This window comes from Schistocerca serialis, chromosome 8 (assembly GCF_023864345.2).
Source record: "Schistocerca serialis cubense isolate TAMUIC-IGC-003099 chromosome 8, iqSchSeri2.2, whole genome shotgun sequence".
Taxonomy (NCBI): Eukaryota; Metazoa; Arthropoda; class Insecta; order Orthoptera; family Acrididae; genus Schistocerca; species Schistocerca serialis.
Genome location: NC_064645.1, coordinates 624,093,623 through 624,112,770, shown reverse-complemented (window position 1 = coordinate 624,112,770; position 19,148 = coordinate 624,093,623). Strand labels below are relative to the sequence as shown.

The 19,148-nt window shown below is 37.3% G+C and overlaps 1 protein-coding gene across 2 annotated transcripts; it reads right to left on the bottom strand.

The window, feature by feature from the left end:
- Window positions 1-3,218: 3,218 nt before the first annotated feature.
- LOC126416053 (RNA-binding protein Rsf1) lies at window positions 3,219-18,567 on the bottom strand. Of its 2 annotated transcripts, none has more exons than XM_050083525.1 (4): window positions 18,427-18,567; window positions 8,731-9,292; window positions 8,043-8,144; window positions 3,219-7,645 (listed from the first exon to the last, which is right to left on the bottom strand). In XM_050083525.1, exons 2-3 carry the CDS (start codon window positions 9,282-9,284, stop codon window positions 8,075-8,077), a joined length of 624 nt encoding a protein of 207 aa, XP_049939482.1. In that variant the 5' UTR covers window positions 9,285-9,292; window positions 18,427-18,567; the 3' UTR covers window positions 3,219-7,645; window positions 8,043-8,074. The 2 variants fall into 2 exon arrangements, with proteins under 2 accessions (XP_049939482.1, XP_049939483.1); XM_050083526.1 differs by lacking the exon at window positions 18,427-18,567 and adding an exon at window positions 17,900-18,039.
- Between the last annotated feature and the right edge of the window lie 581 nt (window positions 18,568-19,148).

The window sequence follows — 19,148 nt, the reverse complement described above, 5'->3', positions numbered from 1 at the left end:
GTCACACAGAGGTTTGGCTTCTAATTGTAGTAAATAATAATTAGTAGATGTGGAAGGAAACATTCCACGTGGGAAAAATTATATATAAAAACAAAGATGAGGTGACTTACCGAACAAAAGCGCTGGCAGGTCGATAGACACACAAACAAACACAAACAAAATTCAGGTATACACTCGCACATATCCATCCACTTAGTAGATGTGGAGTAACATTCCACATACTTACGGCAAAACATTTATATATTTCCGATGTGACAACAGAAGGGCATGTAGATCAGTGACTGCTTGCACCTCATTGGGAGCCAAACATTTACTTTTAGTGAATAAGACCAAAATAGAGCAAAATTATGTTCGGTACAATTACCATCCCCAGTAGTTGCTGCAAACTAGCGTATAATTAAATTCACTTTGAAAGATACATTAATCATGCAGTGTGTTAGAAAACCCTTGTACTTCAACTTACATCAAATAGTGTAAAATGCATCCTGTTGTGCAGTTCAATGAGAAAAAGCTTCACACTTGGCTGTCACTAAAAATGCCCACCTTTTGTTTGAAATATTCAAAGACATCTCTAAAAATTAGGAAATCTTTGTTTTAGACCTAATAAACTCTTTGTTCATTTCCATGAAATGTGTTAACCATCTGGAAAAGTCACAGTAATATACTTTGTCCCATTCATTTTGGATTCCCCTGTATTATTAATGGAAAGATTTGATATCTACACTTTAATGCTTTTCCATTTTCTCTCAGTGGTTAACATTAACTGCTAAGTGATGGATACTTTTCATCACCAGACTTTTTGCCATCTGACCAACATGGTGCCAGCTTCTGCTGTGGCTGCCAGCAGTCAACATTTCTGCATTTTCCTCCACATATGAATATAAATGTACCACAGGTTTTTGCTAGCAAATCTGCTAATATGGCAAAGGGGATATAAAAAGTCTTCCTAGACAAGTAATGTGGCCAAATGTACAAGAAAAAACCCTTTTTTGGTTAACTCATGGAGAGCAACTACGTGACAAACTGTACAACTCTAGTTCCTGAAGACATGTAATTCCATCAAGAAGCCAAACTGGACAGCATTGTGCAACCTGCATACTTTTGTCCATACAAAAAATTTGTGAAATGTATCGCAGTTAAAGTACAGTACCTTCAGACAAAGATAAACGTAAGGCATAGAGACCACTTTTTAAACATTCAATTGCTTGTGAATTTCCAGTTAGTGGCACAATTTTTTTCCTTCAATGTGGCTGCACCAAAGACTTCCCTAGTGTATTTTGAACCCCCTTTGAGTACTGCTCAGAACTATTAATGGAATAATGTTTCAATGAGAATTGTGACCAACGAGCTTGCCTCAAATGTGCATAATGCAAGAACTGTATGCATTTACCATACTGTTAACAACTTTCATTTTTTTACCTCCGACAGTCTAATCAAGTAAGTAAACTATATTATGGAGTATTTCATGTCATACTGACTGTCAGTCCATTGGTGTAAAATCTTTCTTACAGTATTCTCATCAAAAATTATATCCTGTTCTGGTAGTTCATAGCAGCTACAATGTTGTGAATGTACATTTTGTCACTAACTGCACTATGTACAAATACAATTTGCACAACACTAGGACTGATGCCCCAGCATTTGACATTTTGGCAGTATGCTGGCTTTCCCATCAAATGTATAATGCATACTGCAGTTACTAGCAATATTCAAATTGTTAAGACATTTTGATCCAAGGCTTGAAACTTTTGGTTACACTCTAGCATAAAATCTTTTGGAAAAGGTGTGCTTACCTGAAGCATTTACCATTGCATTTTTAATAAACAATTTTTCACCAAGTGTTGGGAGTCGTCATGCTGATGAAACCAAGAGTTTGTGAGAATATGCTGTTTAGAGAAAGCAATAAATATAAAATTCAGATACTATCAACGAGAATACCTTGACCTGATGTCTGAAGGGGCTCTATACCAGTTGAAATTAAAGAGTTTGTTTCTGCCGTATTATCATCCTTTATTTATTCACTTAAAAACACTGCAAACTGACCATGAGTTCTCAGAAAAAATTAATTTTGTGGATAGCCCACCTCAGAGGGCAACTATTTGAGAGACAAATTCAAAAGCTTTCAAAGCAGTTCAAGTATCACTGAATTGGAGTGTGTAGGTCATGCACAAAAGCAAATGGGTGTGAGGCAGTAACGACATAAGTGCATACAAGTGGGGGAAATTCGAAGATGTCCATGGCTTGTGCCCTCCAGGAAATAATTTTCAGTGCAAATACATCAAAGTGTAGCAAAATGTTGAGAAATTTATTCATGACCAAGTGTACCAATTTTGCCATAGTGGAGGTATTTAAAGAAACTTTCAAAGGTATGTAATACTACAGAAATATCTTCATAGCTGCATCTAGAACACTTGAGTCAAACAGTGTAATCTGGAACACACACACACACCCCAATTCAATATGATGCAGTGGTAACATTCGAGTTCGATCAAGGATATATTGCAAGGTATGAAGTCCTGAAACGACCATGTTAACTAGGCAGAAACTTAGGCCACCAGATAGCTGTTGCAGACCTTTAAACACGAGCAAGACAGCAAACACAAGCTGGAGAAAGTGAATTGCAGGAGATGGAGCTGTGACATACCAACAGATGAAATGGCCGTTTTCTGTAAGGTGTACTTTCTCTCAGCACCTATTTATTGCCAGGTACACTCATTGGAGTACTGTGTATTTCAACATTTTTTAACACGCATTGGAGTATTGTGTAGTTCAACAAAGTTTGAACACACAAAAACTTACAAGCAATATTTTTCACAAATTTTTATTCCCAATAATTTCTGATAAAAGGTACCTCCCATACAAATAAATTTTACATTAAGACAGGGATTACAACCTACCTGAGGCTCCTTACTATGCAGAAGACATCACAAGAACCCAAATATGGTCAGTTTATGAAATTTGAATTAGACAGCATCAACATGCAATTTTCATGTGCAGAGCTTTTTAAGAAGTATATGGCCATTTTTCTCAATGCCCCTGACCCCCCCCCCCCCCCCCCTCCACAAAAGAAGCAGAGGCAAGAGTACTATTCATAATATTACACGTTTCAAGATCTTGATTTGGATACTGTCTTTTCACTGAATCACATGGAAGGATGAAATTTCACTTCCATGTAATCCATTACATTATACAGGAAATAAGGGAATCAAGTGATGACATTTAATTTTAAAGAAGATCCACTTTATTTGACAATGAAATGTACAACACTGAAATACATTACTTCTGTACAATGCTAATTCTGTAAATAAGGTTTGGAAACTATGTATGTAACACCAATTTAGAAGTGCATAGCTAACTTAACATACTGCATTACTCTGTGAATCACTAAATTTTGGTTTAATGTTTCTTCCATTCTGAATTTCATCACAATTCTATCAAGCACCATACTTTAAATGCTTCCTGCACCTCTTTATCACTGTTGGGCTGACACTGCTCATATCCAATACAGTACCATTACACATTGTTGAAACAGTTATCTGCTATTTATGACCCCCTTCTTGTAGAACATGGACTGCCACACAGTGATGGCTGATTCACTATCAGGCTGGAGTATGGTGTGGCTGCTGGTGGGGGCCATGTGTAATGCTCTGCTGTGGTCACCAGTGGCCTCATGGTAATGTTAGCTGCCTAATATTGTCTGAATGTTTACTTTTTATGATTTCTACAAAAATAATCAAGCTGTAATTACTGTCTTACAAGTAATGTATTTGTCATACACACACAAACCTTGAAGAGATATTTAACCTATTTGCAACTATTCTTTTGAAACCATTCTTTAGTGTGTTCAATTTGCTGTAAAGTTTTGACAATTTAAACTGCTAATCTCAAATGCAGACTGATTATTTGGTTTCACTTTTGTAAACTTGCAGCACTGTTTATGAACATCTTAACAAATGTACCTCAAGTGGAGAAGTTTACCAAACATGTAGTCCTTGCCAAAAATTGTAGGATACAAAGTCAAATCTTTTCAGATCACTTCTGTCCCTTTGCACATGAGTTAAATTGTTTCTACAGTATATTCTGAGCGATTTAAGATTCAGGTTAACTCCAGCACACTAAATTTAAAATTAAAAACTTAAAGGTTAAGTAATTTTGAAACTATTTAAAATGAATAAAACAAATCCTGTGTCAAATTACGTTTGCAGTAAGCAGTCAGATGCACCTATCTTCACCCATATACCTGAGGATTTCTAAATACTCTTGACACTGCAGTGCTGAACAACTAAGCTCACACTCAGCCTTCATGTCAAATGCAAATAAAACCAGCACATCATGCAGAACTTAATTATGTTAAGATTTACAAGAAACTCTAGCAACTTATGCTTTTCTCAAATACTGTCTCCAACCAAGGAAAGCCACAAGAATATTCACAATCAAAGAGCAAAAGAGATCACACTATAGAATCAAAAGCTGACACTTTAATCTGTAATTAACCAAGTTTTGCAGTGTTAAATGAGTGACCGAATCATGCATTACTCTGACTCACCCACAGTATCCAAAGTCAACAGAAAATGGGGTTTGTCAAACCAGAAAATCTGAGGTGGCACACCAAATTCTTTGCTTAAAATCCATTAAGTGCAAATAGTAATATATTATTCACCTCTATTACACATGCTATTTCACTAGTGTTTTGTAATATGTCTTGAGGTGGACTTAAGATTTCAAGTAACCACAGGGCTACTTCGAAGACCTTTCTCTCCAATACACCCCATAAAGAAAGGAAGAAATATGAATGTAATACCAAGGTGATGGTAATGACAAATGCACCAGTTATGCGCCTATGTGATTCAGTTTGAGATGACATTTGCTGTGTTTCAACTCTAACATTTCTACAAACAATACCAATATAAAGCAGCATTAACACATGAAGAGTTTAATGAAACAAGCTTCACTTATTTCATCAATCTTCAGGCACAGAACATTTGTTTGGATTAATCCTGCAAGTGACTGGATACTGAACATAAGTCTATACACTGCACAACAAAACTAAAAGCCTAAATACCTGCAAATTTTCCTTGGTTAAATATTGTAGTTTTTGCAGTACTATAATTCCAATGATTACATCCAGTTCTTGCTAACACTATCTAGTTCTGGTAGTGCTGCTGTTCTGGTTCTCCAGAGTCAAGGAGTTCCACATTAACAAAATGGCAATACACAACAGATGCAGGTTCCTTCATGTATTCATGAAATATGAACAAATCTCTAGCATGTAAAACACTTACTGAATAGTACAAGTTCTAATGACCAACATAGCTTGACAAACTGCAGATGCAAACTAAAATTCAATATCAGACTTCAAAAACTCATCTTTTGAATAGGCCAATGCGAATTTTCTTCGTAACTCATGACAAATTCTGAAGCAGAATTTAACTTCAAGTGGGGCTGCTATCAAACTGGGTTTGAATGAAAGACTGTCAGGTTTTCACATGCAACAAATTGCATAAGACATTAAATTTACCATTGTGTAAACCAACTACAGAAGTATAATCACATAAAAAGTATCATAAGTCAAAGCACACTGAATTTCCAATAAAACATATTTAAGAAGTACTATGAAGCATCAATTTTCTCACCCTTATTTCTACCACTCCTTAAAGTCACCTTTTTAAATTTTCTACCCACTAACAGCCAATACTCATTGCTACCCCCCCCCCCCCCCCCACAGAATACCGTTGTGTAAGTGAAACAGTTAAGCTCTGAAATGAATTTTCTAAAATTCTGATGTTATGGCATGGCAAAAACTGAAGTAGATAAAGACACAGCCTTTTTAATTAAAATTTAAAGGCGGCAATCAGACAATTTCTTCCCTCTCCTAGAAAAAAAGGTGATGACACTTGTAAAATGTTATATTACCCATTGCACATGTCAAATTTCACACTAAATCAGTGCATAATTCCCTATAAGCAATTAAGACTTCATTAAACACTGCTGGTTACTTGAGGTAATGTAACCATTTTCTCAATCTCACCAATGCTTTAGCATCATTAAATACCACCCTGGATGTTTAGAATGTGGGTACTATTTATAAAATCTTGTTTTACTTTATATTGAAGATACTACTTCTGGCAAAGATCAAACAGAAGCTGACAAAATGATTTAAAATGTTAGCCAACTGTACCTTAAAAACAGTATCTGGATAAAAATTGAAGAAATTGTTTACATGATTGCTCTGCAAAACACTGGGCCCAGAGATGTCATAACCCAGCAATTAAATCTGCTTTACAATAAGAACACAAACAGCAACACTTCGTATCACAATTTGTAATACTGTTGTGTAAACCAGTGCTAAACTTAAAGACTTCGATATATGTGCATGTCCCAAATGTAAGGGAAAGGATCTACTACTAAAAGCACAGTTAAAGGGAAAATCCACTTTTTAAAGCAAAATTAATCTGAATTTTGAATGGACGATACACATTCTAACTGAAAAGCTTTTAAGCCACAATTCTGACAATACACTGTAACTGCTACTGTGTTAGGTATGGAAATCAGTATGTTACAAATTTAATGATTTGTTTATTACCACAAGGACACTACACCTTTATAAATCAATTTCTATACTCACCAACTGAAGCATAATATCTTCTGAAGACAAAAGTTTGATAGCTTAGAAAAAACTGTTTCACCACTAACGTCAGTACTAGCACACATGGGACTACTACTCCCAATCAACTTTAATGTGAAGCAGACACCAATTATTATAATTATTTGCAAGGCTGCATCCATCCACATTCATCTAACATACAATCATTTAATTGTAAAACACAGCATTGTGCTTTCTAGTGGGCATGTTTGTCCTGGTGTATTTCACTGCAATCGGTCAAGGACCATGCACCAACTGCATGGTTGTTAATTATACTGAATGTAATGTGTGACTTTTTGATCTATTACAGCTTAATCCAGATGAAACAGGTAGATTTTACTGCAAATATAACTTCTATATCTAATACTCACCAGACATGTTACAGGGTGTCAAATTGATATGGCATGTGAAGATGTAGGTATCTGCATATAAATGAGTTTTCTGAAGACTTAATGAACTACATACCTAATGTCCGACTGCAAAGATTAGTATCAACTCCACACTGTAATGAAATACACAAAGGATTCATGACCAATGGTCCAGGCTCTTAAATCAAAATTGAACTTTCTCACATTGAAGGACTTTATTCAACACTAAACACGAAAACTATGTTTTAGTAATACCATTAATCTTAACACTGAAGTTACTTGGTGAAAGAATGAAATATAAAAAAGTTATGATAATGTGTGAAAAATGGGAAGCTGCATGACATAGCAACTGTTATTTAAGCTTGTCCATACACTCAAAACTTAACACAGAATGAGTAAACCTATAATGTTCATTCCTTAATTCTTGTTTCAGTAATCAACACTTCACAAATAAAACATTTTGGGCAGTTCTTCCACACATTGGGGCTATTCAGACGAACTCGGAGATCATTTTTTGGATGCGGTTACAATCTCGAAGCTCTTAACGTGACGAAATTATCGACCACAAAAGTGGTGTCGTTGGATAGTGCCCCGTTCTCTCGACGATCAAAAATGTGGTCGTGAAGGAAAGGGACTGTAAACATGGCAAGATACAAAACACTTCCTTGATCACTCAGCATCATAGTTTTAGAAAGCTAAGGCATAAACAATTTAGTTCCAAATTCTGCTTGAAGTATACTAACTTATCTCCATGCATATGAGCCATGCGTGTTAAAATGGTTTAAACTATCCTGTCCAGATTAGTAACATGCATAATAAGGAAACAAGAATCACTTTTTTAGGATTAGAATGGAACAGTAACTACTGGATGACTACATAAAGGAACTACAACAATATTTTTTCTACTGAATTGAGATAAATACTGTAATTTAGGACTCCCATCAGATGGAAACGATACCACATGTTTCAGAACACGTAGGAATGGCAGCAAAATGTTTCGCTACCAACATATGAAAAAAAATTCGTTGTACCTTAAGTCCTTCCATTTTCATCGCAGACCGCTTTAGTATCCGTCGCCTGATCGATTACCACCGTAGCCAAATGAACCATCAGCACTCCCATAGTCCCTGGAGCTGAAATATTCGCAGTAACATTCGTAGGAGGGCAGTCATCTACTAGCACTCAAAATATATCGAAGCACAGTTCAATTCCAACAGCGAAGCACATAATTCTTACAAACGAAGTTATTTCATGATAGCAAACAGATTAACCTTCATTGATGATAGGTCTGTATATCACAGTAGTAAAGTGTGAATTTCACATAAACAGCAGATTTAACTTTGATCACTTTCACAAACTACACCAACAATGATGGTTTGCTGACATTTAATGTTAATATGATACATGTGACAAGTTTGCCTGGGTTTCAAGCACTTCTTAAAGAAAGAAGTACAGTGATATGCCATGAGACTGTCCTTGCCTTGTCCCTCAAACCCAACAATTATATTTTACTAATCGAAGATTTTTTAAATTCACATGGACCTGCAGTTACCAGCTTTTTCTGCACTATTGGTCCATGCTTGCTCCATACTTGAAAGAAATAATGTCGAAGGAGCTTCAGCTTAAGAACTGACATCAGCACCAACTAGGACCCGCAAACTGTCTCATGACAATACTAAATTTCATGTACGAAGACCGGTTTGTTGGTTGGATAAATACCTGCCACGCCCCACTGGGGAGCGACTGCGATACCTCGATGAGCCAGTATCACCACCGTAGTAATTATTTGAAACCCTGTAGCCAGATCCACGAGCTCCATCACGTTCGTAGTCTCTGCTTCCTCCATAGCTGCCACGGCTGGAACTGTAGTCGTCATCTCCGTAGCGTCCTCTTGAAGATCCCCTACCACGGCTTCCGCGGAAACTACCTCTGTCATATGAGCCCCTAGAGCCTCCCCTCCCAAAAAATCCTCTACCACCACCCCCTGACCCACGGAATCCACCTCTACCTCCACGGCCCCTTCCCCGTGAAATCTCTACTCTCAATTTTGAGCCATTTAATGCAAAGCCATTCAAGTCATTGCAGGCAGATTCTGCATCACCTTCATTTGCAAACTCAATAAAAGCAAAACCTGGTGGATTGAATGCTACCCAGACATTGTTCAATTTCCCATATTTCTCAAATTCTGTTTCTAAATCTTCCTTTTTAATTGATTCATTTAAACCTCCCACATACACTCTCGTTCCCCTCTGCTGATATCCTTCTGAACTCATATCTCGGTCTGAAAGCAGAACATTAGCAATCAAGGTAATTTGCATGAACACCATATACTGCAATCCACCAATTCAATGGAATAAACATTACACTAAGCATCTACAGATTGATAGCTATATATCTATATGACAGTATATGTATCAAATTTTAGATTAAACTGCAAATTATGTCAAAATCTGCAAATAAAATTGGCAAGCATTGCACTGATAATTTATCAATCATGCACTGCAACCTGCATATGACAACTTGACATTACTTTTAAACTGCACAGTCATACATGAAAAAACTGCTCAATCATACATGAAGTACACTATGAGAAAATCCTGCACCAGCAGAACCAGTCAAATGCACATCACATCATAGTTTTGATAAGAAAAGCTATGGAAGGTTGGGGTTAAGCCACACCAAAGTAATTAAAACCTCAAAGATTGACTGTCACAGCCAAAACAAGCGAACTGTTCCCAGAAGCCATGCTTATTGGTTCATACAGTGATTTTACTTTTAATCTGACTGCACTTTTGAAACCTGCACAACCTGTGATCTAAGTTAGTCGGCATCTGGAAAAGAAAATTCTGACCATACACCAATAATGAGAAACTGTTAAGTCACCAGTTGGCATGTTTTAAAGTGTATGGTGTTTAACAACATACGCCGTCTTATCATTAACGGTCCAGCCTCCTTTATAGTGTGGCCAATTTTCCTTTAACACCATTAAGAGCAAAGTGAGTCATTTGGAAATGTGCCAAGTATGGGCAAATTTCCTGATAAAATGAACATAGTGCCTTAAGGAACCATAGGCTGCCTCAAAAATGCCTCAGTTAACTGTAATGGTATCAGTTTGAATTATCAAGCCATCAGGGTAAGGTTGCTAGAAAGTAGCTTAAACACGACCAGAGTTAACTTCTTAAGTGCCTCTGGACCTGTTCATTGGAGTTACTAGGTTCGTTTGAGCAGTTACCAGAAAGCGCCAGACAACAGGCTGTACTGCGCATGCGCAGCTACGATGACGTAGGCAGCCCGTGCTTGGTGCTTGCTCTGCTCATACGCTTTTCGTCGTATTTCTGGTGGGGCATCACGTGACCATGTGTAGCCGTGCCGCCCGTGTGGCATGTTGCTGAGAGGACAACTGAGTTGTACTTAGAGCAATTGTTTTATCATATCCCACACAGATAAAGGATGCAAATAAGGAAGAAGTTCTTGGCAAAATATCATTTCAAAATTAGACTCCACAGCTCGAAGCACCATAAAATTTTGCTAAGGGGTGACTGACAGATATATATATATATATATATATATTTTTTTTTTTTTTTAATTCGTACTCTCCAATATTGTTATGCAGCATTTCCGACAGGTTTACATCTACACAGCACTGCAAAAAGCTACTAGTATGGAATACAAGTTCCTTGCAACAAAAAAAGAGAGTTTCTTGTGTAGCTTATACCGGAATAAAGGACAATAAGTTTCATGACTATTTCAAAATGTGAAAAAATTAACATGGTTGTCTGCGAGGCAAAGAAACTGTACAACTGACAGTTTATATTCTACCCTAGTAATAAATATGAAGCCATGTGGGGAGTTAGAACGATAAAACATGGTATGCTGCCAGTCTAAAATTTAGCATAGAATGGCATTCTATAAATTTAAGACGTAAACACAAATTAAGAAATAACTTTAGGCCCAGAGGAAGTACTAGACAAGTGCCTTGTGATCGAAAAACACTTTCACACAAGGCAGATCTATAAAATTCTGCTACAGCTGTCATTATATTTGAAACAAAATATTTAGTTCAAAAATACTGACCAAATTTGCCTACTTAGCTTCAAGTCAATGTTTACGTATGTTCGTACGTTTATAGCATTAAGAGATCTTACAGTGTCATAAAAGGAACAGGACATCAGAGACTACTCCAGCAGCATCGGAATTTCATAAACCATTCTAAAATACTTCATTCCGCTCTAATTGCACGTTTCTATGTCCAGATGGACTTTGAAGTACCTGATATTCAGCTTTTCATGTGGTTCTCGTGATACCAATTTTCTTGGAGGTCCCGTACTGTATTCTCATGTTTGGTTCTTTATTATGGTATAACGTCATTCGTCCCAGAAAATGAAATTTTGCACTTTAAACTGAACGAGGTTGAAAGTAGCCAATAGCGCGGAATGAAACACTTCGTTTCAAATAAACTAACTGCCTCAGCGGAAAAAATATTAACTGAAGCAAATTTCTCTATAAAACAGACAGAAATAGCTTCATTAAGACATTAATGGTTGATTGCTAATAACGTGGAAATAATATAAAATCAGAAAATTGAAACTTCTAACTTATTTTGGTCTTTCATGGTTATGAGAATGTATATTAATTCACTTGATGGCTACCGGGCACAGAAATCTGTTTTGTTTTCATTTGACGTGGGAGCTGTAAACGAAGACACGAAACATATACACGGGTACGAGTCACGTGGGGAAGGACCCCCCACTATAACTCAGCTTGCTCTGCGCATGCGCGAATCTGGCAGCTTGGGCGCGCCAGGAAAATTTTTCCGGGTAGCTTCTGGCTACTTGCTGCTACTGCTCATACACCAAACAGCCACGCTCCAAGTAGCCAGAAGCGGGAGGAAGGCACTGCTCATACACGAATTCGGCTCTGCGCATGCGCACGAGCCCGCTGGCAACTGCTCATACGAAGCTACTATGTACTGTATTAATACCATTTGATTACTGTAGTGGAAACTGGCAATACCATTTGAGATACCTAAGATTTAAAACTAACTTCTTTTTGTCTAAAAATCACCTTCAATTAAAGATTGTTAAGCACAGGCACTACAGATGGAGTGAAATTCCTTGGAAACCAACATGTAAGGTTACTTCTCTCAGCTCAACCAAAAGCCTACAGGAGCATAGCATAAACTAGTTGACAAATCTCTGGCCACAAGAATGAGTGGGTTTTGTCCTGTGTTTAGCACTACTGGCAATAGGGTAGGCTAGCAGCTGTTAGCGAGCAGTCAGTTATGATTGCACAGGTCTGTCAGAAGAATGATCAATAAAGTGCATCGAGAGGACAGCAGTTCAAATCCACATCCGGTCATCCTAATATAGGTTTCCCATGATTTCCCTAAATCACTTCAGGCAACATGCTGGGATGATTCCTTTGAAAGGGCATGGTCAATTTCCTTCCCCAATCCGATGGGACCATTGACCTCACTGTTTGGTCTCCTCACCCAAATCAACCAACAAAAGTGGGTCCATGAAACAGTACACAGTGACTTAGTATCCAGTGGAAGTTGGAAGTGGAGAAATAACAGTAACACACAATTACCAATGAAGCCTGAGGTAAGAAACATTCCACTTAGGGACAAAACAGAAGGAAGAATCTATGAGACAACCAAAAAGAGTGTAATAGCACGGACACTTATTATGCACAAAAATGGCAGTATGTGCACTGCTGCCCAATTTGTCCCAAACTGTACATGAATGCTTCAGGATCTAACAAAATTAATTATGTTTTTACAATTTGCAATATAAATTATACCTAAAATCATAGTTTACACAAATTTTATATGTTCTTTCATCAAAGAAAAATGTTTTCCACAAAGTAAAGAATTTGTTATAGGTTCAATTAAGATACAGCTGCAACCATTGGAACCATGCAAATGAATTCCAACACAGGCATTCTGCCAGTGCCAATGGATAGTTGCAACTATTTTCAACTGATCAGAGGAAATTATTCTGGCTGGCCTCAAAGACATTCTCTAGATAGAGATCAGCGCGCACACACACGCACAGCCTTGTCTGTTCAATCTGTTAGCACTCTCATTGACCACTGCCAACCTTTTGAAGGAACAGTACATCCCAACCTTGTAAAAATTTGAAACACCATAGTGTAATTTCATTCCCTTGATGGATTTTTCTGCAGAAATCAGTTCCACATATAAACCCTAGGGCACCAAACCTCATCCTCTGGTAACCACTTTCAAAATGAAATTTTCCCTCTCCATGCATGGATCTAACAACAAAAGCTAGTAAGTTAGGGTCTCACTATATACATTGCTATAAATGACATGCACACATTAACATGGCTCACTTTAGAGACGACACATAGGTAGAAATAAGCGTGCTACACTGTACACACATCAGTGAAATTAAGCTGCATACCAGATTCTTAACCACTGGGCACATTGCAGCCACTCCCCACTAATTAACCCTTTAGTGACCAAATTATTTTCGGAAGTTGTGGACTTTTAATGAACACTATGTTGGGCTAAGAAACCGTTCATAAAATCATAGTTTAAATCTTGAAAGTGAGAGTTTAGCCTATGAGTATAAAAAAATTAGAGGGAACTATTGTTCCCATCAAACTCTGGAGTAACTTCACTTGCTAATTTAAAAAAAATGTATTTCCTTTATTTTTTAGTACAAAAACATGTTAAACATTACATTTATATTTGTATTAGTTCATACTGTCCTTTGAGTTCACTAAGGTGATGTACTATGGAACTTAGAGAAGCATGGTGCTACACACAAAGGTACACGACAGTTGCTACACATTATTTTTGTTCTCTTTTCTTTGTTCTTGGTGCTACATTGGAGGCATCTTCTGTTTGTTGTACTTTTTGTGGGGAAATGAGTTTCAACATTCTCCAGACAAACTTCATCTGGTACTCCACAGACAACTCTTTTTGGTGTTCGAAAATATACAGGCCTTCCACTTCTCTTACGACTTGAGAAGCCAGAGATAAGCTGCCTTGCCAAGTGCAATCTAAATGTTATCTGGTCTGCTTCTGTCTTCTGTAGTTTCCACATAAGGTAGGAATTGACAACTGCCAAATCCACAAGTAAGAAAAACAGTTTGTGCCACCACTTCCATGAACGACTGCCTACAGCATACCGTTCACGCAGCTGATCAAATCTATCCACTCCTCCCATTATTTTATTATACTCTGCCACAGCCAATGGTCAGAATACTTCACTTCTGCTACCACTAACTTACCTTGTAATATTTATGTAATTTTCAGTCAAATCCAGCTAATATACACGAATACTATCTTCCTCATAAATATAAAAGTAGATAAATACAACAAAAGTCACTTCACACACAAAAGGAAAGCACACTATCCAAAAAACGCTATAGCGGTCAAAACAGTGGCTCATTTTCACCCGGGAACTGCGCTTCTGCATCGATTGACTCACAAGGTAGAAATACAACAGCCTTCGCCTAACCGTTGCCAATCTACACATAGTTAGCACACTAACAGAGATGGTAGAACAAGTTAGAAGTGGGAACACGGATTACCACTGAACTTACAGTGAAAACAAATAAGTGGGAACTATAGTTCCCACTGGTCACTAAAGGGTTAAACCAAGAATTTTTCTTCAAATTAGATAACTTCCAGCATTTGCAATGTTTGGGAATTTACTTCATTGTAGTTTATTAAGATTGATACTATCTGCAATGTATTGTCAATCAACAGCAATGTTACCATTATTAATGAGACATGCTTATCAAATTCATCCTATGCATCAAATCAAAATATGTAAAAGAAAACAGGGTACTGTTTCAAGTGGTGTCAGAAACAATTAAGAGTTTCAGTTGCCATTTTGTATCACTGCTTCTCCAAAAAGTGCTAACAAGTCGAAAGCAGAAATGTGACTATTTCAATCATCACAATTGGTATTTTTGGAAAGCTTGCAACTGCCATTCACTCATTAATTAAATAGTGAAACACTGCACCACTTACATTTACTTTCATGCTTAGATCAACATGTTTCAACAATTTCTCATTGTCATGAGCGAATATATTAGTATTGTGTGTTGCACTGCCTGTCTTGCACAAGTTATCTTTCTGAGGTTGTAAGGCACTGTGCACCTCCATTATACAGAGAACACACAAACCACTCACTGTTCACGCAATTTCACATGGTGGGTGTTTTTCTGCATAGCATAGGGGACACAGTACAGTACCTTACAACCTCAAAAAGACCACAGTACTTACAGCGCAAGACAGAGACACAACCTTAGTCAAGATTTGCAACTTACAAAGAATTAATTCTGAACACAGTGCTTTTTATGAAAAAAAATGTATGTACCGGGTGCATGAAAACGTCAATGACAACAACTAACACAGCACGTGACCAAACAAAACAAACACAAAATGTACATTCCAGTAAACCCAAAGTGTTCTGACAGTCTAAACTATCACAAAGCTGTGCATACACAGTAGACAGTGTCTGAAAATGGTTTCACTCAAAGAAACCCTATACCTACAAGAGATGTCCAACTCATGAATCAATCTGCTGCTACAGCAGAATCCATATTGACCAGTACCTGAAGTCTAATTTGTCACTATAATAAGAGGGTGGCTTTTCTATGTAGTCTCGTAGATTAAGTACTTGGTCCAGTGATGTTCCAGTGCCTTGATCCAACATCTAAAATGAGTTTCCCCAGGCCAGCAAAATAGCTGTCAACTCCGGTTATCATTTCTTCATTTGAAGTGAACCTTCATCCACCAAGGAAAATTTTGTTTTGGGAAGAGGTGGAAGTCTGACAGAGCCGATCAGGTGAATAAGGCAGGTGTGACATTTCATTTCATACTTTTGTTTGGGTAATTTTGCCATGCCATTTTCATGCATTTTTAAGAGAGCGTCAAGTCATGTCCCCCATCTTGCAGATAATTTTTTCAATTTCTGATTTTTCAGTTAAAATGCAATACACACTCTCACACGAGATCTGGCAAGCATGACAATTTCACGCACTTGCAATCAGCGATCCCCCACAACCACTTTGTGCACTTTAGTGATGGATTTCAGAAGTAGGATCATCTAAGCTCTCTTGACCAAATTTAAATTCATTCGCCCACTTGGCAAGAATTTAATATGAAGGAAATCTGCACGAGCGTTCTTTGCTTTCATACCTTTCCTTACAAAGTACTTAATCACTGGTCGAATCTATTTTTCCACCTTCACAAATCACTATGCGGTAACAAAAACAGAGCCACACCACTGCCACAGCTCTCTTCCAAGAGCACTGACATGGCACGTGTCTACAAGCAACAGTCCAATGAATTTCACATGAACTGCTGCTGCACTAGGCTGACCTCTCATGGCGATTCCTTACTCAAATGATGCCACCTTTAATACACAGTGAAAAAGTAAAGCTAGAAATTACGTTTTCCACTTACGACATTCTAATAATATTACTTAAAATATTATGTATATGCCATTAATCGTGCGACCAACTAATTATGGACGATCATACCTTAAACTAGGTACCATTAATCGTGCGACCAACTAATTATGGATGATCATACCTTAAACTAGGTACCATTCCTTTTAACATATACAAATTTTTTACAAACATACTATAGCCAATATTTATATATGCCAATAGAATTTGGGAACTCTTTAGTTGTCTAAATCAGCAGATGCCAGGAATAACAGGTTACCAATACTACCTTGAAAATACAGCCCAGTTCTATATAATGGCACAATAGCAGGTAGACATATTTCAAATTACTGGTAACAAATTACAAAATTTTGTGCCAAGGGCATTTTCTCAAATGTGGTTTATTCCCTCAAGTTCTACATAATGGGCAAATACCAAGACCAAGATATAGCTACAGTCAAATTTCAAATCATTAAATAGTAACAAACATGGTATTGCACATTATGCCTTAGGGATCAGAAGAAAATCTTACTTGATCCGTGTCAGTGATAAGATAGTTGCCAGCACGCTTTCAGCAATTACATACACTGGGGAAAGACCGACTTCACAGCTCACAAGCCAAGCACAATGCAAACCACAACCTAGAGTAGTGTGATAATACCTACCCCCCTACCACATACACGAACTGTTAAAATAGTGAATAAAGTATCACATTCATTTCACGTATATACCCCAAACACTTTGCAAACAACTTGCTACACACTATTCTATAATGCAGTATTTTGAGTTTACTACACTGAACTAAATATTACACAACATACCTACATCTCATGTTAAGCTGCAAATATATCTTGTAACAGTCATTTCACAAACTCACAAATTCAAATAGAATCTAGACCATGAGAAATGGAATGTTACAGACAAGATGTGTGTGACAAAAAATGGCTAACGGGATGGCGGCTCCTTGAAATTACAGACAAAGACCTTGCTTTTCATTTATGGCTTATCCTTACGACAAGCAACTTGCAGACTAGTTAACACCCACGATTTTTAAACACTAATAGTACAGTAGAACGTTAGCGAAGCAATTTGAACCACTTTCCAACATATTAATAATCCCCACTTTCGTTTCAACTAATACGAAATTAAATCTCTAATAAGGAAAAATTTGCGTTAAAGTACCAAGTGAAACGAATGCCGGAACCCTATCTGGGAACTTTGCACGAACCAAGTATGCCAGAATCAATTTATCAAAATTGGAAACGATGCTGGATATTTGTAGCATACTTCAACCAAAAATGCGGGAATCGTAATCTAGAAAGTGTAACATTTAACGAGTTCAACTACAATGAAATCAACAATTAGTAATCTTCGAACGAGCTCCAAATAAAAGGTACAGCATTCTTTAAATAACATGATATTGTATATAAACGTAGCTAGGTAAACAATTATTTACCATTGTCGAATTATTAACAGGAAATTAAAATTTTTGGCAACAAAACACTAAATCTACGTTCCGATGATGCTGTTCCTATACACGGAAATGGCGCTAATGCAAGTCTTCATACGACAGCGCAGCGGCGGGAAACTTTTCTTCGGGACAATAAAAAAACGCAAAATGAACACAAACTTGGCAATAAAAAGCACATATTCGACGGAGAACTACCAACATCTTCTAGTTGAGCGTACAAAACTCAAAAATAGGAAGACTTCCTTGAAATGAAACAAGACATGCCGCCAATTTAAACTTAGAAAAACAACCATGAATAAATACTCTTTCGGATGTTCACGAAAAACTCAAGCTTGCAGTTAAATACCGTTTCTGAACAGTCCACAAGTTACAATAGATAGAATAGTCCGGCTATTTAACGAAGCCAAAATGGCGGCCTATTTCAAACTCTGTGAGCATTTCCAACCGGTGCAATAATAAAAATATAATACTTACAAAATACACTACATACGACGAACACAAAATATTGATACCTTTAAGAAGCGCCCCAAAAAGTATTTATACTCTTTACACCAATCCACGTGCAACCACTTCAGCAAAATTCAATAGAATGAATTCAGACCAAATTCCCCCCGCTAACCAAACGGAAATCGATAATGCAGGAGAGAGCAAAGAACTTCAGTGTCAAAGATACACACATTTAACATCTACGGCACACATTAAAGATGACCACACAACATGACAAAAATCGAGTCTTCAACATGTTTAAGATGACTCAATTTCGTCTTAAGACAGAAATATCCAGTGGAGATAGAGAAGGAAAAAAGATAGAAAAATATTTTGCCATCTGGCACAATAACTAGAAAAGTTAGAAACTGTGTAAAGGCAGTCATGCCAGGACAAAACATTCCAAAATGCATTTCAAATGGCGGCAACCGATCATCAAGGGACCGTCAGGTCACGTCACATCATCTTATGTCATGGCACATCACTGGGGTGGGAGTCACCAGAACAACATCTGTGAATGCACAATAGAGCACAGCATTATTCTGTGGCGACGGACTCACGGACAATCTTCTCTACTCTTTGATTTTTGTTACTATTCTTAGTATTGGCTTAGATTTTCAGTTCATGGTGTTTGATCTTAAAAATTAAGAAGTTATTGCCCAACAACTTTGTTGAATCTTTTTACAGGATAGAGATATGCTGTAGTTGACTAAAGTGGTGATCCCGTACACTGAACTCCGTTGAAGAT

Excerpts from the sequence above, each read along its gene's own strand:
- LOC126416053 (XM_050083525.1), bottom strand. The coding sequence starts at position 9,284 with ATGAGTTCAGAAGGATATCAGCAGAGGGGAACGAGAGTGTATGTGGGA. Across the intron at positions 8,145-8,730 it reads TCCCCAGTGGGGCGTGGCAG|CTCCAGGGACTATGGGAGTG; the intron begins GTATTTATCCAA and ends CGAATATTTCAG.